This window comes from Cadophora gregata (genome assembly GCF_030347475.1).
Source record: "Cadophora gregata isolate MNR1 chromosome Unknown scaffold_6, whole genome shotgun sequence".
Lineage (NCBI taxonomy): Eukaryota > Fungi > Ascomycota > Leotiomycetes > Helotiales > Ploettnerulaceae > Cadophora > Cadophora gregata.
Genome location: NW_026695929.1, coordinates 2,470,325 through 2,485,216, shown reverse-complemented (window position 1 = coordinate 2,485,216; position 14,892 = coordinate 2,470,325). Strand labels below are relative to the sequence as shown.

The following is a 14,892-nucleotide window of genomic DNA, read 5'->3' as shown; positions in this document are numbered from 1 at the left end:
TCTTCATTGAACATACCTGAGAGAGATTCAACATTTCCATACATCAAATCCAGCATCATCAATCCATCCTCGATCCAAACCCATTTTCAACTCCCCACTACCCATACAATTCACGACCTCTCGCCCTCACCAAACAATGGCAGGCAAAGCGTCCAACCCCAACAGCATCTGGCTCTACGACCCTTCCTTACCCCTCGCCATCGTCTTCACGATCATATATACCATCCCTTTGGCATGGCAGTTCTACCTCACTGTTGTGAAGTACCGGGCTTGTTATTTTAGTGTGGTGATTGTGGGTGCGGCGTTTGAGGTTGGTGGGTATATCAGTAGGGCGGTTAGTGTTGAGAAGGATGAGGAGATCGTGAGTTCTGTTTTCCATACCCACTTCCTTGCCTTTTACTACTTCCCCTTCTCTTTCCCTTCCCCTTGCACTTGAATAAGAAACAGTGGTATGACCAAGGAGTGAAAATATGGATCTTTGACTGACTCAAATATGATTCCAGCCACCCTACGCCGTCTCCTCCTCCCTCATCGTCCTCGCCCCCCTCTTCATCGCAGCAGGTAATTACCTGCTCCTCACACGGCTGTGTACCCGAGTACTGCCTGAACATATAACGCATATTTATCGTCTTCCGTTGAGGAAGTTAACGAAGATCTTTGTGGCATCGGATATTGTGACGTTGTTGATTCAGGTTAGTGGGACAAGTATTGCGTCGAGTAATGATTGGGAGGGGGGTATGGTGAGTTGCTTCCTTCTTCTAATGTTCGCTATTCTTCTCTTCTTGGGGTTTGAATTCCACCCTGGCTTGACCATTGGATTGGATGATTTGGTCACAGGGTGTGGTGTCGTTGTCGTATGTGCTGTGCTGATATGTGGTTGTCGATAGGTTCGAGTAGGCGAAGATATCCTCATTGCAGGACTGGCTATCCAATGTTCCAGTCTTGTGGTATTCCTCGCTATTCTCTGGAAATTCTGGACCCTGGCAAACACTCAGCAGAGAGACAATGCAGGCAATGGATGGAGGTTAGTTGTGCGAGCCGTAGCGATCTCCTGTCTCTTGATTTTGGTGAGTGCTCTCTTTTCTCTCCCCTACCACCTCCCTCCTTTCCCCACTTGCCATTTTCACGATATCAGGTGCGCTTTCGAGGGTGCTGATGATCGAACAGGTCCGCTCCATCTACCGGCTCATCGAATTCGCGCTCGGTATCTTCGGATATCCCTTTACGCATGAGTGGATGTTCTATGTGTTTGAAAGTGTGCCAATGGTCCCTGCTATATTGGTGTTTTGTGTTTGGCATCCGGCGGCGTATCTGGGTGGGAGGAAGATGAAGGGGGAGAAGAGCGTGGGGGATGGGATGGTTGCACTTGAGGAAGGTGGAGAAAGGGTGGTTTGAGGCGGTGGGGATGTTGTAGGGGTTGAAATGGGGTGAATAAAAGATTGGTGTTGGGTCTTGACAGAGTAGCTTGGTGTGTTTTGGTTGCTTGGTACGGTACTGGGTGGTATGCTTCGGTTTTGCTGGATAGATTTTGTATTTCCTGTGTGTCGAGACGAATTCTTTTTGATTGCATAGATTGATATCGAATGAGAGTATCTGGTAGTGTTTAGAGACCGTGTAGCTCATATTTGATTTGATACTAGAACAGTCAACAAGAATGTTGTCTTCAATTTTGACGGATGAAGAGGATGGTGACCCAAAGACGAATGCGGGCAATTGTTGTAGCAAGAGTGGATGTATGTTTGAGATGATGAGATTTCTCCAAAGAAACCATCACCAATTAGAAGAACACCTTGGAAAGGCAATGCTTTTAATAATAAGTAAGAGATGATGGTGTTACTTTCCATCGGCAATTTCTAATTTTTTCCCCCCCGAAACTTAAGTCGTAAAATCCCGCAACTTCACACTCACACTGCGAAGTCTGATCTACTTGACCAACCAGGCAGCCAGCTTCGATCGATATGTCTACCTCGGAGTACATGGTTGAGTTCTTCTCAAGTGCATACTCACGTCCAAGAAATATACTTGTGAGAGGGAGAGACATGAGGTGGAGAAACCTCCGTCTCAAAACTGCAGCTGTTCGACATTTGCCTCGCTAAGCCACCCGTCAAGCCCTTGGCGGCCTGATTTCCTTAATCTGCCATCTGCAAACAGCTGACTCCGAAGAAAAGCTTATCAAATCACCGTATTTCCGAGTATCTGATTGATCAAGATTAGGCAGTGCCGTCTGTACTTGACCCAACCCTGCGAAGAATCCCGAACGCACCAATCCCAAACCCAGGATGTTGTTTGAGTTCCGTTCACGTGACACGGCACTGTCTCGTTGACAATCGGACGAATCAGCCCCCGCCCCTCTCATCAGCAAAGGCTTTTGAGTTACCGACAGGGCTTGACTCCGCCACACTCGGAACGAGACCAGATCAATGAGAAGAGAGCACTCAACGTCACTCGTTCATCTTGTCGTTGCAGAAAAGAACAAAAAGAAACGTGGAAGAGAGGGACAGGAATGAAAAGAGAGGATGGGAGCTGAGAAGAAGACGAAAGATACATCAACTTCGACATCCACAGCCAGTTTGACTACCGAGTATCGTTCCCTGGTTGATGATTTCAGGTCTTTCACACAAGCAGGTTGTATTTCTGCGGGAGACGGCAAGATGTATGATGAGGCGTTCTATTCGAACTGGGAGAGTCCGGGGATAGGTGGTGATACTTTGAACGGGTGGAGTAGTGGGAATGGAGACTCGTCGGCGGGAATGAGTGTTATTTTGACGCCAAAGTCATCTGATGATTCGGATTCGCCGACTGGAGCTAGGATTAACCAGAGTGAGGGAATGAAGGAGAGGAATGGAAGTGGGAGTGGTCTTGGAATTGGAGGTGGGGTCAATTCTATAGACAGCAATGGGGAGAGTTCGAGGACGAATTCAAATAGACCAACGCCGATGCCTGCACTGAGGAAAGAACTGAGCTATGAACAGGAGGAACTTACGGAGGATGGATTACCGTCTCATAGGCCGAGGAAAGGCCACAAGAAAAGTCGAGGGGGATGTTATAATTGTAAAAGAAGGAAGATAAAGGTTGGACTTACCTGCTCTTCCTTCGCTCAATTTCCCCCCTCCTATAATCTCAGTCGTGACAAAATTACTGACTCTCACGCAGTGCCAAGAAAACCAGCCTGCATGCCATAACTGCACTCGGAAGAATCTTGACTGCAAATATCCAGCTCCGAAAACGCTCACTGCATTGCAGAGCTCAGCGCAGTATTCAGCTAGCCCGATCACGTCTGTGAATCTGCAGGTCACGCCGACGGTTTTCACATTGACGGATATGAGACTCTTCCATCATTATTTACTGGATGCGTATCCCCATTTGCCGGTGGGGAATGACACCGCGTGGTTGTCGCAGGTCCCGTTAGTGGCGCATCACAACGAATACCTTATGCATGCCATTCTCGGCCTTGCGGCATCCCATCTCGAACTGCTCACTGGCACAGACCTCTCCTCTCAAGCCATTCATCACCGCGTGATCGCAATTAAAGGATCTAACGCCGCTCTGCAACTCAAGTCCCGTTCCGGTAGTGACGGCGATGCGCTCCTCGCAGCCTGCTACCTCCTCACATTCCAATCATCCTACATGAAAGATGGCATCCATGAGTTTTTCCAATTCGTGAGAGGATGTGCGCTACTGAGTAATCAGCTCAGAGAGGAGAAGGTGCCGATGGCGTTCTTTTTGACGTCAAATGATCATTTTAGTTTTATGGAGAAGAGATTGACGGATTTACCAGCGATTAATGAGGAATTGTTGGAGTGCGCGGAGAGGAGTCTGAGAAGGCTGCCGGAGTATTTTGATGTGCCGGTGCATAGCATTTTCTATACGTCGCTGGTGGTGTGTATTGATGCGGTCAAGGTCTCATCACTGCATGGTCAGTCATTTCCCCTCACCTATCTGCTCGTTCCAAAACCAGTAATATACTGACATTCTTAGGCTACTTCAAATTTATATTCATCTACCAATCCCTCAACCGCATGTCAAACGACCTCTTCCGAGAATTTGTCGACCCCGAAAACGCTGTCTCACGCATCCTGATCGCGCACTTCCTCGCTATCCAGCTTATCATGCTTCCAATTCTCGATCGGGAGTGGGCAGGCCGAACGAAGAATACACCGGCGAGGATGAATCTCGCGTGGATGACGAGTATCCATGACTCGAGTCCGGCCCACTTGAGGCATTTGGTAGAGTGGCCACAGGCGGTGGCGGAGGCTGTGAGGGATGAACTGGCGGGGAAACAGACGAATATCCCCAGAGTACCGATTTTGCAGAAGAAGGCGGGGTTTAGTAAGGATGTGGTGTATGGCGTTGACAGTATTTCTAGAGGGGCGCTGTTTGGACGGTAACCTGGATCTATGGCGGCGAATGTATAGAGGGGCGGCAGTCCAGGACTGCGGGTTACAGTTTCTCAACCAAACGAACGGATTGGCAAGAATATGAGAATTCGAAGCCTCGAGGTCGTCTGGTTGTCAGTTGTGCAAGGTCAGAGGAGGCTCTCCCGTTTAAGTGATTAGGTAGTAAGCGAATTCGCGTGCCTTCCATTTTGGGCAGGAATAAGTCACAACTGGACTTGGACCCTTTTCCAGATCTCGTTGCTCCTCCACGCCTAAATCATCCATCCAAAGCGGCCTCTCCAATTCGTTCCTTTTCTCTACTCTCTCCTGTCCTCTCTCCTGCTCACTCCATTCTCATCTTCCATCAACCACTTACTTTTGACCTTGACACCTCTCACCATCTTCGCCTCAGGAACTCTTGTATTCCATCTGGGTGTCTGACTTGGCTACTTCAAACACATATCAACGTGCGGAGGAAAATAGTCGCAGAGATGTCTTTGTAAGGCAGCATCTCTACATTGTACTTCCTTGTCACACGTCAAGATTCGTTTGCTAAATTGGAAGTTGCCACTTTTGACGCTTGTGGCTAATAATCATTCTCCTATGCAGTCCTTCACATCGCAACACCAACCCCAATACTCGCCAAAGAGGCTCCAATCCGGTATTCAGACCGCCAGTATCCTACGCTCGTCCAACTCCACAGCAATATGGACATACCACGGCTGCTCAAAGTTTCCATCAGATGCACTACCCAACATACACTCAGTTCTTGGCTCCAGCACAAGCGCCAATGCATGATTACTATCAACAGATGTATGATCAGCCAGTTTGGAATGGGTACACGGCATGTCAATACACTTACTATGAACAAAGACAATGGGCATATGGCTCCTATGGACCGTATTTTCAACATGAACATGCTTTGATTAACAGTGGCCAAGTTCAGTCATTTCCAGCTACAGCCCTCCAAGGATACGGACAATTAAATGGATACCAGGGACTGCCTCAGAATGTTCAAGCTCTGACTGGCCACTCTCCAATGCTTCCGGTATCAGTATTTCAATACCAAACGGACTGGCCGTGCGCCATTCAAGCTGCACCACAACAAATTCAAGCTCAGTACAACTACGCTCTATATCTGTCAGGTGGTAGAAAAATTGAAGGCAATGAATACCAGTTACTGAATATTGGAACAGCTGAACCACAACAGCATGTGCAACAATTCGTCGAAGCTCCCTCAATGCAAGCTCCTTTCAGGTCCAAGACTCAGGTTAGCAAATACCAGAACCATGACGCCCAGCACGCTCCAGGACCGCCGAAGCTGCCTCTTCTCAATCGTGTGAGCAATGTCACAAACACCACGGATTGTATTGAGAAGTACGCTCTTCAAATGTAACTCACAATACTTGTTTGACTGACAGCTCTGCTCATCTAGAGGTCTTGTTGTCTATCATTCCCCCAGCGATGCCAGCGACAGACCTCCCGGATTATCGAGCCCAGATGACACCACCACGGTTCCCGTCGAGCAGCCCAAGCCGCTCCCAAAGCGTCCGCCTTCACCACTTTCCTCGACTTCGTCCACGGCAGATAAAACGTCCAATTCTGTTGACTCTAGCACTACTTATGTGACAGTTGCTGTTGAACCTCGCTCGACATCGCAGCCAGCGAGATCAAGCCCTACTTCTGATATATCCAAAGACATCTCTACTAACAATACAAACCCTGGTAACACACAAGTCCAATCGGGTATCAACAGTACAGAGCAAGCAGCTACTGCGATAATGCTTTGTCAAAGTATAAGTGCCGAACTCCTTGGAGAAGAGGTATCAGCTACTCCTCAGCCGCGTGCCGAAAAAGCTCCTCTTGCGGGCTCTCCGAATATCAAAAACCCTTCCTTAGTTAAGCTCGCAGGGACACCGAATGCTCAGATAAATGAACGACAGCAAGCTAAGGAGATCGTGAATCCAGGTCGTCACTCAACTTCGCCAGTAGACACAAACAGTACTCCCAAACCCGCTCTCTGCAATCCACCCGAGATAGAAGTTGCGACTGACAATCACATCAGCCGGCCTGAGACCGACACTGGATCAAGTCTGCAAGAGATTCAGGACATAGTTATGAGCAATCAATCAACTGAACTCAAAGCAAGTCCAAAGACGGGCACGACCCAATTAATCTCAGTACCCGGGCAGAAACCTGCAAGGACAGACGATTCTATTACCAATAAATCTCCCCCCACTAAGGGAAAAACTCAGCCAATAGTCATATTCCTCCGGCCGGGAAAGATTGCAGTGGAGGCTCGAAAGTTGAATAGAGTTCTTCAACCAGAGAATGCCGTCGAGAAATCAGACCCGAGGAACCAGATCGTGGAACAATCAGGCTCTCAGCGATCTCGTCAGCGAGGGTCGCTTGGCTTGGAGTATTTGAACTCCCCGTCGCCGAAACAGTACCGGCATCAGAAGGCACAAAGCTTCCAGCCTTTCCCATCTGAGGACAGCTTGTCTGCATGTCAAAAAGTATGTTTGATTAAGCCCCAGCCTGGGGGTGTCACTCCCTGTGCTGGATTTGTTTACATAACTGATTGTCTTCGTCAGGCTCCTAGCGTCGTATCACAGTTTTCCAGCTTTCCTTCAACAAGCGGTGTTTCTTCGATTGTACCAGCCTCCTCTAATTCAGCTCAGAATATGAACCCAAGCTTAGATGAAGAACTATCACCGTCTTCTCCACGCCACATCCGTCGACATTCCCTTCCCAAAATCCCACGCAACACTCCCGAAAGAGATACAGACCCCGCAAACGTACTTACAGATACCGCAGACATTGAATATCAATCAGACAATCCTGATCTGCAGGACTGCCCTACCGCTCCTGCGAAACCACAAACCAGGTCAGGCAAATCTGACGACCTTAAATTACAAGTGGCCATTTCTCCTCAGATCAAAGCCAACTACGCCGAGGTTTTGCAAATATCCAAGCAAGGCTCCATTTCACATTCTTCGTTTGCGGCGGAAATTGCCAAATTCACACCAAAAATAAAGCCAAGAACCCTCCATCCGAGAAGTTCGCCTGAAGAGGGCGAAATCATAGAGTCCGAGGAGTCATTTCCGCCCTATGGTTACCCGCATACCAATAAACTAAAAGGTCCTCATCCTTCCCTTGCACGGACTCCGGTTCAACCTATCCGTGGCAGCTGCTGGTACGATGAGCCAGTGCTAAGGAAGCGTAAGCGAAGGTCTTCTGATGATTCCCTCTGGTCCCCACCTACATTTTCATCGCCAATGGTGAAAGACACTGAAGCTATATGCTATTGTACCCCAGGAGTTCCATCTTCACCACTTCTGCCAAAAATGAAGTCGCATCGCAAGCGAAAGTTTTCGCCGACTGTTTCATCTGACTTTCACTCCGATGTCGATATGGAAGATATAATGGTGGTCGATTGCCCACCATTGCTTAGGATGGGTATCTCATCAAAGAAATTAGAAGGAGAAAATTCTGCCTCTCGTCCCCAAAAGAGGCTACTTGCTCGTGCTTCTAATGTCAGCCATAGTCCAATCACCAGTCAAGCTAGCGGTAGATCGTGATACAGACCAGGGACAGATATCCTAAACAGCGCTTTCTATTTTCCAGTCACTATTGACTTCGAATTTTTGATGGAGCTCTGTGATAGAAACACGGCATTGCATCATGCAAAATCTCATTTTGTTAAGGTTTAGACGTGTTGGGTTCTTTCTTTCGATGCATTTCTTAGGAAAGGGGAGTATCATTGGAGGTTGTGTTGAGTTTCTTGTAGTTCTCGGTAGCTGATTTTCCGGTCTTGGGTTTGTTCCGCTCGTGATTGATGATTGATGATTCAGGATGTTGCTTCCAAGAACCATAAACTGGTGAGATGGAGTTTTCTTGACTCCATGGGCATTGCGGTTGGGTACTTGATGATGAGTTGTAGTTTAGGATAATGTTTCCCTAGTTTAATATTTTGATGGGACTTGTGTATTGGTTACGTGCTTCCTCAATGTGATTATCTTGAGACGTAGTCAGTTTGTCATTTACTTGATCCTGGATTTGGTCACTGCTTCGTGCAAAAATTCACCTGGGGCTTTTCGCTTGCGGGGAACAGGGGGAGGGCGCGAGGGGGAGCTGTGACTTCATTCACTACTCACTTCAGAAACTCTGCACTACATCCTTACTGCTTCGAGACAACACTTGCAAGTTGGAACATATAAATACACTCCATCACACAACGTTCTCCCGAAGACACTGAAGATAATGATGCTGGTAACTCAGATGAGTGTGGAGGCGTTTGTGAGGGGTGGAGGTGTCGTTGGATTGTGGTGTCATGAATGGAGAGCTTGGATGGGGAGAAAGATGTACAGAACGATGGAAATAAGGATGGCTGGTTGGGGGTAGTGTGTTTATTTGAGTGAGGAGTTGGTTTTGTCATTAAGATGAGGTGTGTTGTCAAGATTCTATCTGCTGTCGATTCAACGGTCCCCTCCCTATCAAAACTCATCACAACATATTTCACAACCAAGCAGTTGAAAAAAAAGAGCCTTAGCTTTCTAGGTGTCCATAGTATCACTTGAAAGGGATCGTTATCCTTGTGACTCTGAAGAATGAAAGTCTTAAATGTGATTCATTTTTTGTTTATCTCGCGAGCCTCGCTGGCAGAAGTTGCACAAACATGCGCCTTTCACCACCCATCCTAATCTTGACTTTTGGTCATGGGGAAGGAGGAGCGGGAGGAGATTTATACTGGAGATTGGAGACTGAGATTAGGCTTGAATTTAGAATGACAGGGATGAGAGGGGCGAAGGGTGGTGAAGTGAGATCAAGCGGAGGTGATAGGAGTGCGAAACTAGAGATGTAAGGCCTGGAAATGGACAAACTTGAATGGAGAGGGTGAATATGGAATGAAGATACTAAGCTGACGTAGCGTAGTGTAGGTGGATAGGGAGGAGGTAGAGTGGAAGGGGTATAAGTATCTCTCTTCTCTTGAGACGTTTTCACGACATAGAGTCGGCACTCACTGCCTACTCGTTACATGGAGGGATCCTGGAGAGGTTCGTTGGCAAGGGATATTCCAAACGTTCTGGAGATGGCTGAAGCCTGAGAATCAGGTGGGAGATTACCGTCTTGGGGGTATTACAGTGCATTGCAGTGTTGAAAGCCATCTTGAGAACCAATAGAGGGGAACGGAGGGAAGTGTTGTCAAAGGACATATGATTGTCAAATTTCTCCTTTGTGATGTATACATGTCCCCTTACTCCAGCAAGATCACTTAAGCTTTGAAAGTCTTCAGAGAATTAGAATGTTCTAACCGCGAGAAATGTGCATAATTATCATATCTGAAGACCAGTCTCGCCCAGATACCAACCACAGAAACCAGCTCCACAATTGAATTCTCCTTTCAGGTAATCTTTGAACCAATGAAGGAGAAGTGATGCGAGGATGCAGAACCTATTTTTTCACGACATGAAGACTATGGGCAGTGAAATGCACATGTATAGTTTATTTAAGAGTTGAAGAGTGACTCATAGGTGTAATTTTACTAATCTAGCTGCCCAAACGAGGTTCTTTGGTGCATTGGAGAGAATTGAGACTCGCTTATGACAGGGCTGGGGAGTCGCGAACAAAATATCAACAAGTCCATGTCCGAACACACCGCTGAATGAGTCAGCGACAATGTGGAATAGTAGCATTCCATTCCATACTCACAAAGACACTGTACAAGTTGTGCCTATGAAGCATCAAGCCACTTCGTAATCACAATCCTAACTCTTCCTCTCCCGACTTGGCATTTAAGGCTACCGTGTTGCTTTATTTATACAGCAATTTTGACTCACGACCGGATAGACCAACTCACCTAAAAGCATAGTCTACGTTACATGCCTCAGTAGAGAACCAGCCCTATATTCCCAGATTAGAAGTTGGGTTGTCCATGGCAGGCTTCTAGCAAAGTTTAGAGTTGTGGCTTAAGCCGTCGTTCTTGGCTGCCATGGGATTACTCCGAGTGTGCCAAGGCATGCGGGGATTGGAGAGTTTGTGGCTGGCAATGGGAACAAGAGTGTAAGAAGACCCAAGACCCGGGGATGAGAGGTCTTGGACAGTGTGGAAGAGGAATGGTATATGCTTGGATGTTACGTGTGGTGTGCAGTGAATACGTGGTTCTCAAAAAGGTATTGTCTTTTGTTACTCACGCCGAACTCAAGACACGGGAGAGGAGATGGACAGGAACATATTAAAATCTGGATTATTTTCTTGATGCAGTTCAAGATCAGTAGTGTCTCTTTGGTCGAAGAACTTTCTGGAGCAAGCATTCATTAGTACCTAATCACTTTTCATCAGGATACCCTCTGTCGATATCAAAATGGCATTCAGAAGCGTCATCGTCGCAGGTGTAAGTCGAATTATGACCATGATTATTTCCGTATTCTGATGCTCCAAAGGCAAGTGGCACAGTTGGAGCTCCTATCGTCGCAGCACTCTTGGCGTCCGGCCAATTTAAAGTCTCAGCACTCTCTCGCCCAGACTCAAAAGCCACCTTCCCGGAAGGTGTGACTACTAAGCGAGCAGACCTGTCGACCCAGTCTGAGCTAATTGAGGCTCTCCAAGGTCAAGAAGTCTTGATCTGCACCCTTAACGATGAAGCCGCTCCATTACAAGCAGGGTTGATAGAGGCTGCATATGATGCGGGAGTCAAGCTGTACATGCCCAATGAGTGGGCTAGCCACGAGATGAATGTGCAGGGTACGCCGATGGAGGAGATGTACGAGGGGAAGAAAGCAATTATCAGGTTGCTGGACGAGAAGGTCAAGTTGGCTGAGAAGGAGGGAAAAGAGTTTTCTTGGACAGGTTTGAATACGGGTATTTTCTTTGACTGGTACGTACCTTCCGAAGCCTCTCGCTACGGGCAGTGGAAAAGGGTCTGACTTTGAACAAAAGGGCCCTCCATGCATCATTCCTCGACATCTCCCTCCCACCGGCACACACCGCAAAAATATGGGACTCTGGTGCAAATTCATTCAGCGGCACGACACTCTCAACAGTCGGTCGTGCAGTTCTGTCAATCTTGACCACTGCTCAAAACGAAACTCGAAACAAGCTCATCGAAATCGAATCTTTTGCAACAAGTCAGAACGAAATTGTAGCTGTGCTTGAGAAAGTCACGGGAAAGAAATGGACGATTGAGAAGACGAGTATGGATGACCAGTTGGGCATTGCGGGGGCGCATCTTGAGAAGGGTGAGTTTATCGAGGCTCTTTATATTTGGGTTAGGGCATGGATAGTTTGTGGGAGGGAGGGTGCGAGGTTGGTGAAGGCGGAGGAGGGGAATAAGCTGCTTGGCGTCGGTGGAGAGAATATTGAAGAGGTGGTGGGGAAGGTCGTTAAGGGTGAGAAAGTTTAGAGCTTGGAAGTTGTCCTGAGCTGGGAGATTATTGCGAGGTAAAATGGTGTGCACTTCGGAAATGGATTTGGGAATATAAATTGATACATCGAGGCATGAGATGCAAGAGGGACTTTCTGGACTTGGAAAGGATACACATTTTCAAGCCATTGATCATTGAATATCAGAAGCTTAGTCATATTATTCATCAGTTTCAACAGAGTTGACTGAAGGTAAATATGGTATTTTAACGATCTACGCCTCGTACCTGCAGGTTCCTAAACTTGCGAAGGGTCACAAAGGCTCCAAAACGTGTGCAACGGATAAGTAAGGCTGTAACATTGATTATGTTCAGACATATAGTCTCAGAATCTTGAATCCTTCCCCCGATACGCTCTCAACTGCACCATTAATTATTCATTTCAACCAAGCGTAAGAAGTCTGGTGCTCCTGAATCTCCCCTACGGGGGTTTTTTTACAGACACTATCTGCACTTCTTACAGACACTGTCTGTAAACAGGCATTTTAGACGGATTTTCTATCTGTATTTTAGTTAATTATCTGTATTTTCTTTAGTTAGATTCTCTGATTCTAATCGATTTTTAAGGATTTAGAGTGAAAATACAGATATTACTTGTAATTTAAGGAAAATACAGCTATTATCTGTATTTTAAGAGTTTTCTGACTAATAAAGTTAAACATCCCCTCTCCTATTTCCCGCCCCCCCTTTCCTTCCCTTCCCTTTTCCTACTCTCTCCTTTAAAGGTAGGTCTCCCTCCCTCCTAAGGTACGTCTCCCTCCCTCCCTCCCTCCTAAGGTAGATCTCCCTCCCTCCCCCTCTCCCTCCCTCCCTCCTAAGGTAAGTCTCCCTCCCTCCCTCCAAAGGTAAGTCTCCCTCCCCTCTAAAGGTAGGTCTCCCTCCCTTCTAACGGTAGGTAGCTCTCTTTTTCGAGTGTTCTAAAAGTAGGTAGAAGGTCTATGTTTAACTTTGAATTGAAACATGAGAAGTCCGAGTTACCTAAACTCTTATACCCTTAATAAACTCTAAATTGTCTGCACTTTTTAGACACACTTGTAGCAGATATTGTCTGAATTTTGTCTGTATTCTACTACTACTAAGAATACAGATAAAATGCAGACACTTTACAGACGTTATCTGCATGAAAAACCCCGTAGGGTCAATAACGATTAAGCGAGACTATGGATCGTGGCTGCTGCACGGGCCCCCACTTGGCTCTTCAATGCACTGCCGCGCCAAATTGACGACAATAAACCTTTGTCGGCATTCGGGATTGTCGGTCTCGGCCTCGCGATTATGATAAATTGAACGTGAGAGGACATGATGTCCCCAATGGAGAATGTTTGTACCAACCAATAAGCTTATTGTGATCAAATATTCGGTTGAGTCTGCTTACAAATTCCTCAACATTGGCAATCACGTCAAATGCCGTGCTAAAATCCTTATTTTCCTACAGCAGAGCATGACAGGGGGTCTCCGTAAAGCTTATTAAACGAAGTTTAATTTCAGGACATCGTCTTGTTGAGATCTGGTATTTCTGGGCTTAAATCTCCACCATTTATTGGATAAACACTTACGACCTCTCTTTCATTGCCAGTTCCACCATCACTCAACGCTATGTCGAACCTCGCCGCTGTTATTCCCGCGGCCAAGACACCGCTGGTCGTCAAAGATGTCGAAATTCATACTCCAGGGCCTCATGAGCTTGTCATCAAAAACGAAGTGATAGCACTAAACCCTGTGGAGTACAGAGTAGCAAAACATGCCATATTTCCGCTTCAATACCCAGCAGTTATTGGTACAGCATTTGGTGGAACGGTTCACTCTGTGGGATCTGAAGTTACCCTCTTCAAAGTTGGTGACAAGGTAGCAGCTTGGAAAGGATTCAAGTTCGTTGGGAACCAGTACGGGAGTCTTCAGCAATATGTAGTTGCTGGTGAGAGATTCACGAGCAAAGTTGCGCCGAATGTGAATGTCGAAATCGCAGCGAGCCTAACAGGTACCTTACCTACTGTCGCTGGCCTATTGACCGGTCGTGCTGGAATTCAAAGACCCCACACGAACGGTTCAGCAGCTGTAAAAAGCAAGAAAGTTTTGATTTATGGTGGATCGTCCAGCATTGGATCCCTTGCTGTTCAATATGTTGCTCAAGCTGGCTACACTGTCGTCACCACTTCCTCTCCGAAAAACAACGCCTTTGTTTCGAGGCTTGGAGCTGCCAAAGTTGTTGATCATAGCCAGCCCAAAGACGACGTCATCAAAGCCCTTGTCGCTGAAGGTCCTTATGACTTGGTGGTTGACAGTATCGCCACTCCGCAAGCAACAGCTGTTTCGGGACCTGTATTAGCAGCACAGGGTGGAGGAAAACTGTACGCCACAGTCCCCGCCATTGGTCCAGAGACCCTTCCTAGCGGTGTGACTCGAGTTTTCCAGTCCTGGCCTGCCGCACTGTATGATGAGGAGAATGCGGGGCTGGTGGAATGGGCTTTTCATGAATTCCTCGCGAAAGGTGTTGCGAGTGGAACGCTCATTCCGCTTCCGAGTCAGAGGGTGGATGGTGGTTTGAGGAATATAAATACTGCTCTGGATCTGTTAGAGAAGGGAGTCAGCGGTGTCAAGCTTATTCTAGATCCTTGGGAATGAATCTATTAAAAGGGTAGTAGGTAATACAAAGCAAAGATCAATACAAATTGATGTACAAACAAGGGAGCAGGACGAAAAGATGATGCATCATCATCGCCTGAGGCAATTTCAGTGACCTGATAAGACTCTGGTGAAGCTACCGCATGTCGCTTTTGGACGTAAATACTCACTTTTCCCTGACCAGCTTCCACTGGCATTTCTGGACATTGGAATTCGACTTCTCGGCATCTTTGCCGAAAACTCGTCAAGAACTCAGGACAAGCAAATCTCGGAGACAGACAAGAATAGAAGTATGCTGACGACCGGTGTTGAAGCTGAGAGAGCGAACCCAAAATTGAGGGAGGATGATCGCAGTGGTAGAGAAGGATAATGCGGGGAGCAAACTAGATATTTGCCAATTCAGATGACTCTCAAGATGAGAACAGGACTAAGTATTCAAAATAACTGGGTCGGAGGTCAAAAAAAAAAAAAAG

General features: G+C 47.0%; 5 protein-coding genes across 5 annotated transcripts; all 5 read left to right on the top strand.

Moving 5' to 3' along the window:
• Window positions 1-136: 136 nt before the first annotated feature.
• Window positions 137-1,232, top strand: ONS95_012633 (uncharacterized protein; the record flags this gene model as incomplete). Its single annotated transcript, XM_058506275.1, has 3 exons — window positions 137-361; window positions 504-740; window positions 888-1,232. 3 exons carry the CDS (start codon window positions 137-139, stop codon window positions 1,230-1,232), a joined length of 807 nt encoding a protein of 268 aa, XP_058358802.1.
• A 1,284-nt stretch (window positions 1,233-2,516) lies between these two features.
• Window positions 2,517-4,388, top strand: ONS95_012632 (uncharacterized protein; the record flags this gene model as incomplete). Its single annotated transcript, XM_058506274.1, has 3 exons — window positions 2,517-3,071; window positions 3,154-3,916; window positions 3,979-4,388. The coding sequence occupies 3 exons, from the start codon at window positions 2,517-2,519 to the stop codon at window positions 4,386-4,388; spliced, it is 1,728 nt and encodes a 575-aa protein (XP_058358801.1).
• A 479-nt stretch (window positions 4,389-4,867) lies between these two features.
• ONS95_012631 (uncharacterized protein) lies at window positions 4,868-8,332 on the top strand (the record flags this gene model as incomplete). The annotated part of the gene is made up of 4 exons (XM_058506273.1): window positions 4,868-4,875; window positions 4,986-5,753; window positions 5,812-6,892; window positions 6,971-8,332. 4 exons carry the CDS (start codon window positions 4,868-4,870, stop codon window positions 7,955-7,957), a joined length of 2,844 nt encoding a protein of 947 aa, XP_058358800.1. The 3' UTR covers window positions 7,958-8,332.
• A 2,247-nt stretch (window positions 8,333-10,579) lies between these two features.
• Window positions 10,580-11,953, top strand: ONS95_012630 (uncharacterized protein). The gene is made up of 3 exons (XM_058506272.1): window positions 10,580-10,770; window positions 10,820-11,253; window positions 11,316-11,953. The coding sequence occupies exons 1-3, from the start codon at window positions 10,741-10,743 to the stop codon at window positions 11,776-11,778; spliced, it is 927 nt and encodes a 308-aa protein (XP_058358799.1). The 5' UTR covers window positions 10,580-10,740; the 3' UTR covers window positions 11,779-11,953.
• A 1,091-nt stretch (window positions 11,954-13,044) lies between these two features.
• On the top strand, window positions 13,045-14,462 carry ONS95_012629 (uncharacterized protein). Its single transcript, XM_058506271.1, has 2 exons — window positions 13,045-13,307; window positions 13,374-14,462. The coding sequence occupies exon 2, from the start codon at window positions 13,394-13,396 to the stop codon at window positions 14,417-14,419; it is 1,026 nt and encodes a 341-aa protein (XP_058358798.1). The 5' UTR covers window positions 13,045-13,307; window positions 13,374-13,393; the 3' UTR covers window positions 14,420-14,462.
• Window positions 14,463-14,892: the final 430 nt, after the last annotated feature.